Raw genomic sequence first — 20437 nt, forward strand, 5'->3', positions numbered from 1 at the left:
TCTGATGAATATTGATGCAAAAATATTCCCAAAAAACTAGTAAATTCAATTCAAGAGCACACTCATGAAACACACACACACACAAACACACACACACACGACAAACTAGGACTAGAAGAAAACAGCCTCAACGTGATAAAGCCCAAAGCTAACATCATACTTAAGTTATAAAACTGAAAGCATTTCCTCTAAGAATAGTAACAAAGATGCCCACTCTCACCACTCTTCTTCTCCTCCTCCTCCTCTTCCTTCTTCTTCTCCTTCTCTTCCTCTTCCTCGCTCCTCCTCTTCCTCCTCCTCCTCTTCCTCCTCTTTCTTCTTTTTTAAGACAGTGTCTCACTCTGTTGTCCAGGCTGGGTTGCAATGGTTCAATCACAGTTCACTGTAATTGAGGTCCTGGGATCAAGTGATCCTTCTGCCTCAGCCTCTCAAATAGCTAGCTGCAGGTGCACATCATTGGGCCCAGTTATTTTTTTTTAAGGTAGAGATAGGGTCATGCCATGTTGCCCAGGCTGGTCTCAAACTCCTGACTTCAAGTGATCCTCAGCCTCCCAGAGCTCTGGGATTACAGGAGTGAGCCACGATGTCCAGCCACCCTTCCCACCACTTCTGTTCAACATAGTATCAGAAGTCCTAGATAGGGCATTAGGCAAGAAAAAGACATTAAAGTCATCCAAATTGAAACGAAGGAAGTAAAATAATCTCTGATGACATGTTCACAGATGACATGATCTCATATGTAGAAAACTCAAAAGATTTCACAAAAAACCTGTTAAAACTAATAAACGAATTCAGCAAAGTTGGAGAATACAAAAGCAGTACACAAAAATCAGATACATTTTTATACACTAGCAATGAACAATCTGAAAAGGAAATTAAGAAAACAATTCAATTTACTATAGCATCAAAAGGAATAAAATACTTAGGAATAAGCCTCACCAAGGAGATGAAAGACTCATACAGTAAAAACCATAAAACATTGCTGAAAGATAACAAAAATAAATGGACAGCATCTCATTCTCATGGACTGGAAGATTAACATTAGTTGTTAATATATTCATGCTATCCAAAATTATCTGTAAATTCAACACAATCCCTATCAAAATCTCCATGACACTTTTTGCAGAAATAGAAATTTTTATTCTAAAATTTTATGAAATCCCAAGGACCTCCAAATAGCCAAAAAAATTTCTGGAAAATAAGGAAGTTGGAAGAATCACATTTCCTGTTTCAAAACATATTACAAAGCCATAGTAACAGAAACAGTATGGTACCAGCACGAAGACAGATATGTAGACCAATAGAATAGAATAGAGAGCCCAGAAAATAAAACTCACGGATATGGTCAAATGATCCTTGATGAGAGTGTCAAGACAACTCAATGGAAAAAAAGCACTCTTCAACAAATGATATTGGGAAAACTAGACATATGCATGCAAAAGAATGAAGTTTGACCCTTATTTTATACCATATACAAAGATTAACAAAGTGCATTAAAGACTTATATATAAGACCCCAAACTGTGAAACTCCTAGAGTGAAATACAGGCGGAAAGCTTTCTTGCATTTTATTTGGCAATATTTTTTGGATATGACACAAAAACACAGGCAATGAAAGCAAAAATAGACACATGGAACTATATCAAACTTAAACATTTGTGTATCAAAGGATACAATCAACAGAGTGAAAGGCAACCTACAATTCTTTGCAAATCATAGAAAATATTTGCAAATCATACATTTGATGAGTGGTTAATAGGCACTATATATAAAGAATTCTTACAATTAAAAAAAAACCCACAATTAAAAAAACAGGCAAAGGACTTGAATAGTCATTTCTCCAAAGATGACATACAAATAGCCAACAAGCATATGAGAAGATATGCAACATCATTAATCATCAGAGAAATTTGAATCCAAACCGCCATGAGATATCACCTCACATCCATTAAGATGGCTATTCTAAAACACAGAAAGTCAGTGTTAGTGAGGATATGGAAAAATTGTAACCCTTGTGCATTGTTGGTGGGATTGCAAAATGGTGCGAATGCCATAGAAAATAGTATGGAAAATCCTCTAAAACTGAAAATAGAAATATCATATGATCCAGAAATCCCACTTTTGTGTATATATCCAAAAAATTGAAGATGGTACTCAAAGAGATATTAGCATTCCTGTGATCATTGCAGCATTATTCACAACAGCCTAGAGGTGAAAACACCTAAATGTTCGTTGACAGATAAATGGATAGTCAAACTGTGGTCTCTAGATTTGATGGAATATTATTCAGACATCAAAAGGAAGGAAGTTCTGACACATGTTACAGCATGGACATGCTATAGCATGAATGAACCTCCTAGACATTACGCCAAGCAAAATAAGCCAGTCACAAAAAGACAAATGCAGTATGATTATACTTATATGAGGTAAATGCCTGGAAGCGTCAAATTCATGGGAAGTAGAATGGTGGTTCCAGGTACTGAGGGATGGGGAAATGGTGAGCTGCTGTTTAGTGGGTACAGAGTTTCAGTTTTGCATGAAGAAAAGGTTCCGAAGGTCTGTTTTACAACAATGTAAATACACTTAACACTACTAAACTGTCCACTTAAAAACAGTTAAGATGGTAAATTTAATGTTATGTATATTTTACCACAATAAAATATACAAAGATCACTATATATCTTTAAGAAATTAGTTGGTTGCAGTGGCACACACCTGTAATCTCAGCTACTGAGGTGGGAGGATCCCTTGAGCCCAGAAGTTCAAGACCAGCCTGAGCAACAGAGTTAAGACCCTGTCTAAAAATTAATGAATATCTTTTAAAAGCACATAGGGAATAGGGGCAGATGTTTTCTGAAACAACTATGTGCCCAACATTTCTTTATCAGCTACTAGTTGACTTACAACTGCCTTTCTTAGTTTCTCCATCTTTTGGGGTCACCGAGGAATCTATTATCAACTTCCACAATCCAGTTCACCGCCTTTAGCTACTTCATATTTTTGTGTCAATTTCTGGGAGAATATGATAAGGCATAATGCTAATTTCTGGATCTCTTGTGCACAAAGAAAAGAAAAACAGATGTCACCTTGGAGGAATTGCAAGTAGCACCAGGGTCCACCTCACTTCAAGTGACTGTTTCCGCAGGGCCTCAGGGGACCTGGAGCTGCCAGAGTCTGGAGGAGCATAATAAGCGTTTCGGGAACAACCTTCCAGGTCTCAAAAGTGGGTGGCTGCCTGCAACCAATTGTCATTTTTCTCTGCAGTAACCATCTCTATAAAGCTGACTGCTGCTAATGGCTGCTTTAGGGAAGCCAACGCAAACACCAAGCCCCTTGCCAAACATATAAAACGGATCCCTTTATTTCTGCTGATCAGCCTGTAGACTTTTTCCTGGAGTGAGCAAGCTGGTGTACCTGGTGAAAACTGCTGTTTAATTCACTTTTTCTCCCCTGGGGAAGGATAGCTTAGCCAAAAAGGCCAAATTCTGAGAAGATTAAATTAGTTTGCATAAAAGCCAGTGAATTTCTGAGTAATTTGTTCAGGCACCCGTGTGTGCCACTTGGATTACTTTCTCCAATTATGCAGGGTAGTCTACAGGTCTTTAGGGGATTGGGTTTTAATACCCTCACTTTCCTAATGCTAGCATCCTAGGGTTTATGTGCCCCTCCAAAGGAAATGCTGCTTTAGCAGATTTGGGGATGAACTCATGCTGGTTGGAAAGTTTCAAGTGTTGAGTAAACTCTTCCATATTACGAAGGCATATATAACACTCCCTGTTTAGGATCGGATCACCACAGGTTTGCATGGCTGTCTGCTACTTTCAGACAATGCTTACAAAATATTTCCTTTTTCTAATTCTTTATCCCTATATTAATCGTATACCCCTCTTCACATTCAACTGCACTAAAAACAGACAAAAACAAAACATACAGTTGATCTCCCAGTGCCTGCCACTGCCCATCAGCTGCCTATAATTTCTCAGCTTCACAACTTGTTGTATTTCAGTTAGGACATATTAAAATCCAGAAACTAAGGTACAAGTTGCATTCTTATTCTACAGAGAAGAAGGGCACCCACTCCATCCCCGAGAGGTGCGTGGACTTTCCTGACCCATGCAGTCTCCCGTTCCCTGCAGACAGGGCCAGAACTGACTCCCCACCCCTCCACTGGCCGTACACATACATACACACATATATACGTATATATGTGTAATATACACACACTATATATATACACATATATACATATATATGTGTAATATACACACACTATATATATACACATATATACATATATATGTGTAATATACACACACTATATATATACACATATATACATGTGTGTTTACATGTGTGTGTGTGTATATATGTATTTACTTATTTATTTCCAAATATCCCTAGTACACTCTTGTGATTAGAAACCTCCTGCTCAGGGGGTGGAGTTCAGGGTGGGAGTTGGGTCTGGGTTTTAATCGGGAGCAAAATAAAGACTGGGTTTTAAATTTTAGGATAGAGCAAAGAGGAGAGTTTCAGGAGTGAGAGGTTGAGAGGTGTATCTCGGAGTTAGGTAAGTGTGGCGTGACAGGAGGGGAAGGGTGGAAGTTGCAAGACCTAAAAGGAATATGAAATCTGGGCCCACAGTGTGCTTAGGCTGGTCCTCAAGCTAGGATGATGAGCTACAAGATTCTTTTTCCCACCACTTTGCCCTTTTCCCACTCATCGCCCAGTTTCCCTCCACTTTACTCCCAGCAAAGGAAGAGGTGTTTACATTGAGAGAGTTGATCAAAACAAAACACATCCCTCTGTAGACTGCTGGGGACATACACTGCTGGAGGCTGTAGGTCAGAGGATGCAAACCCAGTTGCCTGTAGTCCAGGCGAGAAGCCTCGGTAAGGGAGGTACTGGGCCCCCATCCACTGTGGGAGGTGGAGAAGCATGTCCAGCTGGAGCTGGTGTGCCCTGCCTGATGTCATTCAATGAAGACAATTCTGTGTTATCAAAATATGTCTCCCAACTGCCCATCTTAAGACCCTGTTGGCCTTCATAACTCATTCCAAACAACCAGCAGGCAGCAGCAGCCCTGAGAATGGTTCTCCTTCCCATGAATGGAAATTCCTGTGCAACCTCACAGGTTGAATGCTGTAATCAATGTACAGGCACCTGGAACACTGCTCAGCACACTGTGGGTTCTCAGTGGAGGTTCAGATGAGACCTGAATGTCACCACCAAAGAGCTCTTCTGTGTGCTCCAGGTATAATCCCCATAAACATCTAAGCATAACTCACCCTGAACTTCGGTGTGAGAAACACGAATCTGTATTGATCCAAGGCTACTTAGATCCCATTGTGGCACCAGGTTTTCCAAGACCCCAAAGAAGGGAGGCACTGGCACCATGTCTGTACATCAGCGTGTGATGTCCACAATTTTTACAGGATGAGAGGGCACTGCTCATTCCCAGGAGCCAGAGAGCTTTGAAATACTCATCCTGGTAGCTGTTGGACCAGTCTGAAGTGAGTCCCAGTATTATCCCTGAGTTATCCATAGAAGGAAAGGGAAGAACCAAAGAAACAAAGTCTTCTCAGCTTATGTAAAATTTAACTAATTCATTCATGTATTCATCAACTTTGTTTGAACTCCTAAGTCCCAGGCATGGTCTAGGTGTGAGGTTCTGTATAAACACAAAACAAATAAAGATGAGTGAGGGGAAGAGAAGAGCCCGCAGGAAGCAGTCTCTTCAACTGGTCAATGACTTGCATTTTGTGCACAGCAGTCATATGGAGCCCTGCGGTGAGGGCCTTGCCTGCTCCCCCAACCCCTTACCTCCACACCACAAGGCTGCTTACCACGAACACCTGCGACTCTGCCTGAGGGATTATTTTTTTTTTCTGATGGCAGGAATACACTTAGCTCTTATCTACCTTACAAAGCAAGCCAAAGTGCTGGGAAGATGAACTTCTAGAAGCAGCCCTCAAAAGCCGATAAACGGCTGGTGGATATATACCCCAAATGTCTCACCCCTCAATGAGATAACTCTGAGGCATGCTCTATGCTGCCTCCCAGTGGCTGGGGGACTTTACAGGCTTTATTTTCCCTTTCCTGTCTCACTTTCCCACTCCCCTACCAGTGTTTCCTGGGTTCGTCTCCCAAATAAACTATTTGTACGCAGATCCTTGTCTCAGGATCTGCCTCTGAGGGAACCCAAACCAAAGGACCATATTACTTAGATTTTTCTGGCTAGTGTTAGTTTTAAAAATTCCATCCCACACAACTATATGTCACATTTCAGGTTTAGAAAACCTGTTTGCCATGTATATAGGCCATAGAAAATATCTATGAAAGAATAATCCTTGTTTGGAATCAATAAAAGCCACCTTATCCCTGCACTGTGGCATGTGCCTCTATGGATAATAGAAATTAAAATATGATAGAGAAGGTTGTTTTAAGATTTTTTTTCGTAAGTAATTTTCTTTATATTTCAATTTCTAAAAATGGAGTCTGGCATTTTTTGCTCCATGCCTAGGATTGTAGGAAATTTTCTAGTATAAAGGTCAAGGCACACCTCTAGCCACGGTAAAGCGTGCTGGGTTAATAAGCCCCACTGGGCTGGCTCGGATCAGCCCTCCCTCCTGTCTGCCTGCCCCATGCTCTCCTGATTGCCGCTGTCACCAAGTACCATGTTACAGAGTCTCCTTGAAGGCAAAAGAAAAAAAAATCATCTTCGTTCCAGACAGCCTGGAAAAAAAAAATACACATAGGGAAACCAATATGGAAAAAAAGATAAACAGCAAGCTTCAGAATTTGTTTAGTGTCATGTTACTTGTCTCCCAAAAGTCTTGATTTTAGCCAGACTTCCCTCAGGCCAGTTTGAAATAAGGACATTTTGAACTGTTGAATCGTAGCCAAGCTGCATAAAAAGCCGGCTGATATGCTATTTCTGTGTTTTATGCAAAGGCTAGTGGGGGAAAAAACATTTTTCAAACAGGTCTAACCACAAAGAAGCCGCAAAACTTTATGAAAATCTGCTGAAGACATTTGGCTAAGTGCCTTGTCCTATAAGAATTTTGTATATCAGAGAAGACACAATGGCAGAGATGAACACATATACATACACCCCACACCCCACCTGGTTTAACATTTTCTCTGAGGCATATATCAACAAGCAGGACATTGCCTACTTATCTTACAAAAGATAGATTCATCTACAACAGCCACCTACTTGGCATCCCTAAATCTGCTGGAGCAGCCAAAACTGGCTTCTGCCTTCACAGGTGATTCTGAGAGCCTGTCTCCAGGGGTTACACTTGGAAGTGACACAGCAGACAGTTTTAAGAACAGTGACCTTGCAATCTCAGCCCCTGAGGAAAAGAAAAGAAAGAAGAGATTACAGAGGAAAGACTAATGGCTTTTGTTAAAATACAGTGACCATCGAACACAAGATAGAACATGCTTAGAACGTGGAAAAGCAAAGGAGAAATGTCTTTACTAATTATGATGAGTCAAAACCACTGAAAAGATCCTAGACATTAGAAATTGTCAAATACATAGCACAGGAGTTTTATTTCATGTTGTTTTGAAATCATCATGTGCAGACTTCAGATAAACATTGTTGAAAACACTTTAATTTCTGAAACAAGTAAAAAATCAAAATAGAAGAAGTCGGGTGTGGTGGCTGACACCTGTAATCCCAGCACTTTGGGAGGCCGAGGTGGGTGGATCACGAAGTCAAGAGATCAAGACCACCCTGGCCAACATGGTGAAACCCTGTCTCTACTAAAAACACAAAAAGTTAGCCAGGCATGGTGGCAGGCGCCTGTAGTCCCAGCTACTAGGGAGGCTGAGGCAGGAGAATTGCTTGAACCTGGGTGGGAGTCGGAGGTTGCAGTGAGCTGAGATCACTCTACTGTACTCCAGCCTGGTGACAGAGTGAGACTCCGTCTCAAAAAAAAAAAAAAAAAAAAAAAAAGTCAAAATAGAAATATATTTTTTATGTATGTCGAAATCGGATTAAGGCCAGGTGCAGTGGCTCACGCCTGTAATCCCAGCAGTCTGGGAGGCTGAGGTGGGTGGATCACCTGAGGTCAGGAGTTCTAGACCAGCCTGGCCAACATGGTGAAACCCTGTCTCTATGAAAAAAAAAAAAAATTAGCTGGGCATGGTGGCCAATGCCTGTAGTCCCAGCTACTTGCAAGGCTGAGGCAGGAGAATAGCTTAAAACTGAGAGGCAGAGGTTGCGGTGAACTGAGATTGCACCACTGCACTCCAGCCTGGGTGACAGAATGAGACTCTGTCTCCCCACTGCCAAAAAAAAAAATAAGGCCAGTTGTGGTGGCTCACGCCTGTAATCCCAGCACTTTGGGAGGTCAAGGCCTGTGGATCATCTGAGGTCGGGAGTTCAAGACTAACCTGGCCAACATGGTGAAACTCTGTCTCTATTAAAAATACAAAAATTAGCCAGGCATGGTGGTGCATGCCTATAGTCCCAGCTACTCAGGGGCAGGGTGCTGAGGCAGGAAAATGGATTGAACCCGGATAGCAGAGACTGCAGTGAGCTGAGATTGCGCCACTGACCTCCAGCCTGGGTGACAGAGCGAGACTCTGTCTCAAAAAAAAAAAAAAAAAAAAAAAAAAAAAATCAGGTTAAGACTCACATCACTGAGCCTCTTTCCAAAAGGTAAAATTCAATTCAATTAATTGAATTTAGTGAATAGTTACCCAAAACATACCAGGATCTGGATATTCTATGTAACCTCTCCGTTCCTTAGTTTCCTTGTCTATAAAATGGACATAGTCATAGTACCCACCTCCTAAGGTTGTTTATAAGTGAAAAACACTTAGAATAATGCCTGGCAAACAGTGAGAAAAATCTGGGTTAGCAATTGACAGCAGCAGCACCCACATCATCACCATTATTAGGGAACCGAGCACTGCTGGAGATAGAAAGTGGAGACAGGCACAGCCCTGCCTACATAGGGGTTGGCATTTATCAGGAGAAATACACTAAATACACAGATAACTATAACAAAAAGCCACACGTGGAAGGTTCCCTCGGTAGCAACCACAGCACACTCACATGTGGAACGGGCGCCCGTTCAATAAGACAGAATTATGTAAGGGATATTGCTCACCTGGAATCGCTCACTCTGGGTGTCAGAACTCTGACTCCAACAGTCAAAGGGCCCACCCAGTTCAGGTATCTAACACCATAAATGTTCTTTTGACTTGGGACTTCATGAAAATGAAAGAGTGGGTTGTTTTTGTTTAGATGTTTTGGTTTTTGAGATAGGGTCTCACTTTCATCTAGTCTGGAGTGCAGTGACATGATCTTGGCTTATTGCTGCCTCGAACTCCTGGGCTCAAGTGATCTTCCCACTTTAGCCTCCCGAGTAGCTGAGACTGACTGGAAAACAGGTTAGTTGTTCACTGCATTTAGAGTCCGATTAACAACAGTGAGGCCTGGTACAAGAAAAGTGAATTTATTTCCAAAGCTAGCTTGGGGGCAGGACACAAGTTACACTGTCTTAAATGTGCCACTTCGCCTTAGGAGCAAAAAGTGGACTCTTTTATAAGGTTAGATGGGAAGGGAGCTAGGGCAGGGCTCTACTGGACTGTTGAGTTAGAGCCTTCCTGGGCAGAAATAAGTTATAAAAGTGGTCAAGTGGGCATGCTTTTGACATGCCCTCCTGAGGCGACCTTCTGGAGGTCATGCTCTGATCTGCAAATTGACTGTCGGCTCCGGAGGAGAGATCCGTCTTGGGACACATAAATGAACTTGCCCTGTAGGGAATGTCTGGTGAGAGGGAGGTGAGAGGTTATTTTGCATTTTAAAAAGGGCTAAGTAGGAAGCAGGGGGAAAAGAGAAAGGAGAAAAGAAGAAAAAATAATTAAACTACCTCTTAGAAAAATGGATGTACTTGGTTACAGCACTACGGGTGCATGCCACCACACCTGGCTAATTTTCTAAATTTTTAAAGAGACAGGGTTTTGCTGTGTTGCCTAGGCTGGTCTTGAACTTCTAGTCTTGAGCGACCCTCCTGCCTTGGCTTCTCAAAGTGCTGTGATTATAGCCATGAGCCACCGCGCCCTTTGAAGGGTTTATTTGAATGAATAAAACTATGCCCTGTTACAAGAACATGTACCCTTATGCACAATGAGTAACAAAGGATGTACATGCTGGTGACCAGAACCCTTCCTAGGGGCGCTCATCATCACCTTGCCTCGTCTCCTGTGGTCTCCAGACACTGGAGTGTCTGCTTCTTACTTCAGGGCACTCAGAATGGACCACAGATAGTTTTCAGCTCATGCTTTTTAACCTAGAAATGGCTGCATAATGAACACTGCAGCTCTGTCTACTCTAAGCGCATGTTGAGATCCATCTGGCCGCCTGTCTGTCCCATCTGCAGGATGAGCAGTTGGCCTTCTTGATTACCGTGTTCTCGGCCACAGGAAATATATCACATGGGTTGTGATGGAAGATGGTACCAAAACTATAGGTTTCAAAGGTGAGAGAGACCACAGGTGCATAGGTTGGTAGATGCAGGTGGAGGTTGGAACATACGTCAGGAAAGGCGAGGAAGTAGCATTTGATAAGGTCTTGAAACGATTAATATGAAGATGGAGAAGAGGTGAACTGGGAAGGAGAGAAACATTCTAGACTCTGGCAGCTCCCAGAGAGCAGCCCCACTCTCTGCTACACACCTAGCACCTCGCACGGTGGCACATTGTAGGTGCTGGGTAAATACCGAATGAATGAATGAATGAATGAATGAGTCAAGGGAAGAGAACATGAAAGCTGCAATGGTGACCAATGATCAGGCAGAGTTTCACACATTTTAATTATTCTACTTTGACTCTAATGTGAAAGTCAAGTTGGATTGCAGGAGGAAATTTTAAGTTTTGCTTCATAGTGATACATCACAATAAGCAAAAATCACTTAGTATTTTTAATGTCTAGGCATCAATTTTAAATTCAACCAGAATCTCTTATTTCCTCCTCAATTTCTGTTCTTTATTTCCCCTCTTTTTCTGTTCTCCTCACCCCCACAGTGTTTCATTCTTAAAATTCCTACTACATATTGCTTCATTTACAAAGCACTAATACAAAATTTAAAACAGAATCTATGCAGCAATGTATCAATTGTCATAATTTTCTAACAGATGTGATGGACTGTTCCAGACAATGAGACAAAGATGACTCTTCCTTGCCCTTCAAATCACTGTCTTAAAGTCAGCCAAATGGAACGTGGCTCCTAGGATAGATGCTCTGCAAGGTTGGAAATCCTCTATTATGGTTACAAATCTGTGTGTCATAAATAATATTGCATTTACAGATAGGCTTGAAAAAGGTCAGTGCATTTTCTCTGCTCTTTTAAATCTGTTCTCTTTATTTATTAAAGTGTTTGGGTTACTGATTAGCTTTCTAACTTTATTGATGTCTTGTCTGCCTTGAAACCAAAACTGTACTTAGAAACAGTGAATGACTGACTTATTTTATTGCATATTTAAGTGCCTTTAAAAATCATTATGTTTGTGATTTTGATTACTGTCTTGGGGGAAAACATTTACCAGCCAAGGAAGGAGTCAAGAGACAGATCCTAACACTCAGGAAGAAGTGAAGTCTCATCGCAGGAAAATATTAGACAAAAATGTAATCTCATCCCTTAGAAAAACAATCCATTTTTTAAGGGCTCAGTGCTCTGAAAATTTATGTTACAGATTAATTAATAAGGAAAGTTGAAGTTTCCATATTTTTTTTTAAACCATGACAGTTTAATAGCATACTTTTTGAAAAAACTCCTTGAAAACAAAAAATGGTGGCTCTACCTAGAGCCCGATGGAGGTTTTGTCCTTTCCTGGGACCAGCTGACTCACCCAGCATCTGAGTCACTCAAATCCTCCCCACACCTCTCAACCCCCACCCTGCCCTGCCCTTGGAAGCAGAAAAGGTCAGTCACTTCAAGAGGTGGCTGGAGCGTCCTCCCTTTATGGGGAAGTCACCTGTGACAGAGCTGGGACTTGAAGCAGCTCTGCATTTCTCCAGGCCTGCCCAGCAGAGGTGTCGCTTGCTTACCTGCTTGTCTTCCTTCCTCCCTTCCTTCCTTCCTTTCTTCCTCCCTTCCTTCCTTCCTCCCTCCCTCCTCCCTCCCTCCTTCCTTCTTTTGTCCTTTCTTCCTTCCTTCCTCCCTCCCTCCCTTCCTTCTTTCCTTCCTTCTTCCCTCCCTCCTTCCTTCTTTTTTCCTCCTTTCCTTCCTCCCTCCCTCCCTTCCTCCCTCTCACTCTTCCTTCCTTCCTTCCTTTCTCCCTCCCTCCCTCCCTTCCCCCTCCCTTCCTAACTCACTCACTCCTTCCTTCTTCCTTCCTTCCTTCTTTCCTTCCTTCCTTCCTTTCTTCCCTCCTTCCTCCCTTTCCTCCTTCCTTCTATCCCTCACTCTCTCTCCTTCCTTCTTTCCTCTTTCTCTCCTTCCTTCTTTCCTTCCTTCTGAACCAGCCTTGTTGTCTGGGGTGACACCTGAGGTTTTTGGTCTCATAGCCATGGAGATCAAGGACATGGACACATACAAAGAGTGAGGTTTAGAGCAGAATTTTAGTAGGTGAAAGAAAGAGAATAGCTCTTTGTTACAGAGAGGGGTCCCAGAAAAAATGGTTTGTTGATGCGCAGTGAAATGCAAGGGTTTTTATAGATAAGCTAGTTGGGAGGTGGTATCTGATCTACACAGGGTGTAAAAAACCAGTTAGGACCAGGTGTGTCATATGTATAAGGTGTGAATTTCTGGCAGCCTCCACCCCAATCTTTTATTATGTAGGTGGGTAGTTACCCCATGTTGCTAAAAAAGAGGGGAGGTGGAGCCCCCATGGTGGACATGCCTGGTCCCAGGTAGCCCCTTCTCTCTGTGCCACTGCCAGCATCCCCTTGTGCAAGCTTCCAGCTTCCTTATCTATGTTTGCAGCTCAATATTTCAAGCAGCTCTTTGTTAGAAAAGAAGTGATTTTAAGGGCTGCTTTTTGTTAGAAGGCAAGTTATGCTGGGGACTCTTTTGTCCTCACTATCTGCCCAAATAATTTCTTTCTCTCTTCTGTATCACTTCCTTCCTTCCCTTCCCTCCCTCCCTCTCTTCCTTTCCTCCTCCCTTCTTCCCTCCTTTCCTTCCTTCCTTCCTTCCTTCTTTCCTTCCTTCCTTCCTCCATCCCTCCCTCCCCCCTCCCTTCCTCCTTCCTCCTTTCTCTCTGCCTCTCTCCTCCTCTCTTACTTCCCTCCTTTCCTTTCTTTATCCTCTCTCTCTCCCTTCTTTCTTCCTTCCTTTCAAATTCTCTTCAAAATTTTCTTCAATTTTATAAAACCTATTTTAATTACATAATTAATATAAAAAAATTCCCTGTAGAAAAGTAAAAAACAAAACTATATCCAAATGTTCCTTGAGCTCTGTCCACATTGCTAGTCTGTCTCCTTAGATGCAGTTACCATTTTCAGTGTGTGTAGAGCCTTTTACACTTTCTGCTATGCAATGACATATTTACAGATGTATGTGGTTTTGTCTGTGTGAACATGTTTACTTAACGAGTGTTATGGTGTGTGCAGTATTCTGCAATTTGCTTTTTAAAAATATTTTAATATTTTATTAAATCTCAAGTAGATATAAATTAATCTAATGTATGTAAGGTATACAGAATAATGCTACAATAGACACCTATGTATCCAAAACCCAGTTTAAGAAATAGAATATTCCTTTTGATTTGGAAGCTCTCTAGTTCCTTTCATCCCATCTGCTTCCTTCCTCTTTGATATGAATTTTGTGTTAATCATTTCTTTACCTTTCTTTATAGTTTTTCCTTATGCATTTCGTTCCTGAAGAATGTGTTATATAATTTTTCACATTTTTTGCACTTTACATAAATGGGATGAAATCTAGTATGTATTGGGTGTTTCTCATGGTTCTGCAGGCTGTACAGGAAGCATAGCAGCTTCTGATTCTGGGGAGGCCTCAGGAAACTTACAATCATGGCAGAAGGTGAAGGGGAAGCAGGCACATCTTACATGGCCAGAGCAGGAGGAAGAGAGAGAGGTGCCACATACTTTTAAACAACCAGATCTTGTGAGAACTCACTCTCCATCATGAAAACAGCACCGAAGTGACAATGCTAAAACATTCATGAAGGAACGACTCCCATCATCTAATCACTGCCCGCAAGGCCCCACCTCCAACACTGGGGATTACAATTGAACATGAGATTTGGGTGGGGACAAAGATCCAAACTATATCCGTGTGTGTTGCATGTGTAGCTGTGGTTTATTCATTTTCCCTGCTCTATGATAGCCCATTGTATGATTAGACCACTACTGAAGCATACATTCTATTATTGTCTATAATTTAGATTCCTTCCAATTATTTGCTATACATCTTCTTTTACAAATCCCTTAATGTATGTTTGCAAAGTTTATCTAGAACATATATGTAGGTCCTGCCTGGTCAATGAGTGTGCACATTTTCATCTTAACGGATTTGCTTGACAAAAAGGCAAACTAGGAAATATTTAAAGAGGTTTATTCGGAGCCAATATTGAGTGATCATGGCCCAGGGAACAGTCTCAAGAAGTCCTGAGAAAGTGTGCCTGAGGCAATCAGGTTACAGCTTGGTTTTATACATTTTTAAGGAGGCAGAAGTTATAGGCAAAGACATAAATCAAACATGTAACATATATATTGGTTCAGCCCAGAAAGAGAGGACATCTCAAGGGAAGTGGGGTTTATAGTTACAGGTTGCAGGTAGACTCAAAGATTTTCTGATTGGCAGTCGGTTGAAAGAGTTAAGCTAAAGGCCTGAAGTCAGAAGAACAAGCAAATGCTTGAGTCAAGATAAGGGGGATTATGGAAGCCATGGTTTTTGTTTTGCAGATAAAGCCTCCAGGTAGTAAGCTCCAGAGAAATAGATGGTAAATGTCCCATTTTGGACCTTAAAAGATGTCAGACTCTTAATTAATCTCTTCCAGATCCAGGAAAGGACTGGTTGCATTATTGGAGATTCTTTACAGACGCAAATTTACCCTATAAAAGATAGCTTTGCAGGGCCATTTTAAAATATGTGAAAAAAATGTATTTTGGGGTAAAATATTTTGATTTCCTTTAGGATCTGCTATGTGTCCTGTGATGTTATACAGAGTCAGGCTGAAATTTGGTATCTTATTGCCAAAGGGTCTGTTCTGTCAGTCTATGATCTCCATTTTAATGTGAACACTGGTCAGTTGTGCCTGAACTCCAAAAGGAGAGTGGTAAAATGAGATGTCTCCAATCTTCCTCCCCATCATGACCAGGAATTAAATTTTTCAGGTTCTCTGGGGTCCCCTTGCTCAAGAGGGGTTCCATTCAGTTGGCTGGGGAGTTAAGTGTTTAGTTTGGTTCAGAAGGTAATGCCAGGTTGTTTTCTGGAGTGGTTGATAGACACTCCTACAAACAGTGTATAGGGCTGTGGCTGCTCCACATCCTGCCCAATACTTGGACATTATCAGATTTCTTAATTTTGGCAATCAGGTGGCTGATTGAGGTGAAATGAGGTGAAATAGCACCTCATTGCTTAAATTTTTATTTCCCTGATTGTAAATGTGGTTGGTCATCATTTTCTTTTCTATAAAGGGTCTATTCAAGTTTCAAATCTATTTTTCTAGATGGTAATTTCTTTTTGCAGGGAGAGGGGATGATAAGATTTCTTTATTTAACCCTCATTGTTCATGTGTTGCAATCATCTTCCCAGAGTTTTAGCATATCTTTTTACTTTCTTTTGATGTCTTATAATGAACGGTTTTTAATTTTAATTTAGTCAAATGTACCAATATTTTCCATTTAAATCTATGACATTTTGTCTGTTTTTAAAAACTCTCTCTGGAAGATCTAGCCAGAGCAATCAGGCAAGAGAAAGAAATGAAGGGCAACCAAATCGGAAAAGAGGAAGTTAGACTATCTCTGTTTGGTGATGATATGATCATACCCCTAGACGACCCTAAAGACTCCTCCAAAAGACTCCTAGATTTGGTAAATGAATTCAGTAAAGTTTCAGGTAACAAAATCCATGTACACAGTAGCATTGTTATACACCAAAAACTATCAAGCTGAGAATTAAATCAAGAATTCCATCTCTTTTACAATAGCTGCAAAAAAAATTACCCAGGAATATACTTAACCAAGAAGGTGCCAGATCTCTACAAGGAAAACTACAAAACTCTGATGAAAGAAATCAGAGATGAAAGAAACAAATGGAAACACATCCTCTGCTCATGGATTGGAAGAAGCAATATCATAAAAATGACCACACTACCTAAAGCAATCTATAGTTTTTTTTTGTTTGTTTTTTGTTTTTTTTTTTGAGACAGATCTCGCTCTGATGTCCAGGCTGGAGTGCAGTGGCATGATCTTGGCTCACTGCAGCCTCTGCCTCCCAGATTCAAGCAATTCTTCTGCCTCAGCCTCCCAAGTAGCTGGGACTACAGGCATGTGCCACCATGCCTGGCTAAGTTTTATATATTTTTAGTAGAGATGTGGTTTTGTCATTTTGGCCAGGCTGGTCTCAAACTCCTGGCCTCAAGCCATCCTCCCACCTCAGCCTCCCAAAGTGCTAGGATTACAGGCGTGAGCCACTGCTCCCGGCTGCAGTCTATAGATTTAATATAATTCTTACCAACATCATTTTTCAAAGAACTAGAAAAAACAATCCTAAAACTAATATGGGACCAAAAAAGAGCCTGAATCGCCACAGCAATCCTAAGCAAAAGTAAGAATTTGGAGGCGTTATATTATCTGCCTTCAAATTATACTACAAGGATACAGATACCAAAACAACATGGTACTGTTATAAAAGTAGATACACAGACCAATGGAACAGAATAGAGAACCCAGAAATAAAATCAAATGCTTACAACCAACTGATCTTTGATAAAACATACAAAAACATAAACTGGGGAAAGGACATCGTATTTAATAAATGGTGCTAGAGAAATTGGATAGCCACTTGTAGAAGAATGAAATTGGATCCCTATCTTTTACCATATTCAAAAATTAACTGAAGTTGTATTAAATATTTAGATCTAATACCTGAAACCATAAAAATTCTAGAAGAAAATCTAGGAAAAACACTTTTGGACACTGGTCTACACAAATAATTTATGACTAAGACCTGAAAAACAAATATAATAAAACAAAAATAAATAAATAGGACCTAATTAAATTAATTACAGTTTCTGCACAGTGAAAGAAATACTCATCAGAGTGAAAAGACAATGCAGAGAATGGGAGAAAATGTTTGCAAATTACACATCTGATAAAGAACTGATATCCAGAATCTACAAGGGACTCAAACAAATCATCAAAAAAAAATTCCATTAAAAATGGGCAAATGACGTGAATAGACATTTCTTAAAAGAAGATATAATACAAATGGCCAAGAAACATGAAACAATGCTCAACATCACTTATCATCAGGGTGAATGCTAGTCATCACTAATCATTTAATTTGCATCATCTAAATACAAATTAAAACCACAATGAGATATCACTTTACCCAAGCCAGAATGACCATTACTAAAAGAGTCAACAAACAACAGATGTTGGCAGGGATGTGGTGAAATGGAAACATTTATACACTGCTGGTGGGAATGTAAATTATTACAACCTCTATGGAAAACAGTGTGGAAATTTCTCAAATACCATTTGACCCAGCAATCCCACTGCTGGGTATCTACCCAAAGAAAAAGTAATCACTGTATCAAAAAGACACCTGCACAAATATGTTTATCAAAGCACAATTCACAGTTGCAAATATATGGAATCAACCTAAATGCCAATCAACTGATGAATGGATAAAGACATATATACCGCAGAATACTACTCAGCCAAAAAAAAAAAAAAAAAGAATGAAATAATGTCTTTTGCAGCAACTTGGATGGAACGGGAGGCCATTATTCTAAGTGAAGTAACTCAGGAATCTAAAACCAAAAACTGCATTTTCTCACTTACAAGTGGGGAGCTAAGCTGTGGGTATGCAAAGGCACATAGGCTCAATGTATAATGGACATTGGAGACTCGGAAGGGATGAAGGTGGGAGGAGGATGAGGGATGAAAAACTACCTACTGGGTACAATGCACACTACCCAGGTGATAGGTGCACTAAAATCCCAGACTTCACCACTATACAATTCATCCAGGTAACCAAAAACCACTTGTACCCCTATAGCTACTGAAATAAAAAAATTTTTTTTAAAGAACTCTTTCCTTCCCCTGGGATTATAAAGAGAGTCTCCTTTGGTATTCTATAAATTTATGATTTTGCCTTTCACATTTAAGTTTTTAATCTTTTTTTGTCTGATGAAAAATAAGATTCCATTTTCACTGTTTCCATCTGGATAATCACTGGACACCACCACATTTGTTGAAAAGGCCACTCTTTCTCTGCTGACTTGCAAAGCCGGCTCTGTCATAACTCAAGTTTTCACACACATGTGGCTGTGTTCCTGGGCTTGATATTTTGTTCTATTTGATTATTTTTCCTGTGCAAATACTACTCAGTCTTAATTGCTACAGATATATATTAAGTCTTGATATTTAGTTGGCCAAATCCCCAATCTTGTTCTTCTCTCTTAGTAGTGTTTTGTAATTTTCCTTCTTCATTTTAGAATCACCTTACCAAGTTCTATCAAAAGGAAGCAAAGCCAAAAACTATTGTGACTTTTGCTGGAAAGCATTAAATCTGTAGATTATGCTGGGGGAGAACTGATATGCTTATGTTATTAAATATACCAGTTTATGCACATGACATATGCTTTCATTTATGTTGGTCTGCTTTAACATCTCTCCATCATGTTTTACACCATTTTCATAAAGTTCTTTCTCGTTTTTTGCTAGATTTATTTCTATATAGTTTGTATTTTAATAGTTTAAAAATGATATTTTATTATATGTTATATTTGTCACTGAGGTAGGAGGCGGAAATAGACTCTGGACCAAATTGAAGACTAGCTAAAATAAGTCTGGGGGCTGGGCAGTGGCTCACACCTGTAATCCCAGCACTTTGGGAGGCTGAGGCAGGCAGATCACTTGAAGTCAGGAGTTCGAGACCAGCCTGGCCAACATGGTGAAACCCCGTCTCTACAAAAATACAAAAATTAGCTGGGCATGATAGCAGGTGCCTGTAATCCCAGCTACTTGGGAGGCTGAGACAAGAGAATCACTTGAACCCAGGAGGCGGAGGTTGCAGTGAGCTGAGATTGCACCATTGCACTCCAGCCTGGGTGACAGAGCAAGACTCCATCTCAAAAATAATAATAATAATAAAATAATAAAAAAAAAAAACAAGTCTGGGGCAGAAGCACCTCCCTATAAGACACACCCACCAACGTACTGGATCAGCTTACCGTTGCCATGGCAACACCCAGAAGTTACTAATGCTTTCCATGGCAACTATTCAACAATCCAGAAGTTACCACCCTCATCCTAGAAATTTCTGCATAAACTGCCCCTTAATTTGCACAAAATTAAAAGTAGGTATAACTATGAGTGCAGAACTGTCACTGGTCGCACTATCTTTGGGGTGGCCCCACTCTGCAAGGAGCAGTACCTCTACTGCTGCTATATGCTGCTGTTTCAGTAAAAGTTGCTATTTAATACCACAGGCTCACCCCTGAATTCTCTCCCGGGCAAAGCCAAGAACCCTCCCTGGTGGAGCCTCAATTTTGGAGCTTGCATCATTACTAATGTACATCATCACTAATGTAATGTAAAACATATGGTTGGTTTTTATATTACTTTTAATAATATAAAATAATCCTGTTCTACTCTCTTATTAATAGTAAAAATATATCTGTGGATTCTTTGGAGTTCTCTATGTAGACAATAATATCATTTGCAAATAATGAGAATTTTGTTCTGTTTCACAATCCTTGTAAACTTTATTTTTCTGGACTCCCTATGTCAGCTAGGATGTCTAATACAATGTTGAATAAAATGGCGATAACAGGCTTTAACAGGCTTTAAGCAAAATGTGTTCATGGTAATGTTTCACATATCCTAAAAATAAAGAATTAAAATCAAAATGGCTGTGGGAGGACCTCAAATGCAATACAACAGACAGTTGAGCCTCATAGTAATACAAATGAAAAACATACCCATACTGAAGAAGGTGGGCTGGGGAGGGAAAAGAACTAACCTAGTAACTTTGGAAAATAGTAACTTGACTGTAAACTCTAAGACTAAAGATGCCACGCATTGCACACAGATCTTGCACTGAGATAGTACATTTGTTTTTCGCAGAGGTATAAGTTAGGACTCAAATTATTTTATGTGTACACAAAGATTGGGAACACAAGTAAATGTAATGTTTATTATGAGAGCTGGGTTTCTCATTGTCAGAGAAAGGAGTGACAAATACGGAAAGAGGGGAAAAGGCCAGAATGAACCCTGGGGT

The 20437-nt window shown here is 40.4% G+C and overlaps 1 protein-coding gene across 1 annotated transcript in view; it reads right to left on the reverse strand.

Moving 5' to 3' along the window:
- Positions 1-5479, reverse strand: part of LOC129019137 (putative uncharacterized protein encoded by LINC01387) — a 79018-nt gene extending 73539 nt beyond the window's left edge. The window contains exons 1-2 of the mRNA XM_054461434.2: positions 5285-5479; positions 3086-3173 (exon numbers count right to left, since the gene is read on the reverse strand). Coding sequence (XP_054317409.2) covers positions 3086-3173; positions 5285-5393 — 197 coding nt within the window. The 5' untranslated portion in view covers positions 5394-5479. The remainder of the gene's footprint in view (positions 1-3085; positions 3174-5284) is intronic.
- Between the last annotated feature and the right edge of the window lie 14958 nt (positions 5480-20437).

This window comes from Pongo pygmaeus, chromosome 17 (assembly GCF_028885625.2).
Source record: "Pongo pygmaeus isolate AG05252 chromosome 17, NHGRI_mPonPyg2-v2.0_pri, whole genome shotgun sequence".
Lineage (NCBI taxonomy): Eukaryota > Metazoa > Chordata > Mammalia > Primates > Hominidae > Pongo > Pongo pygmaeus.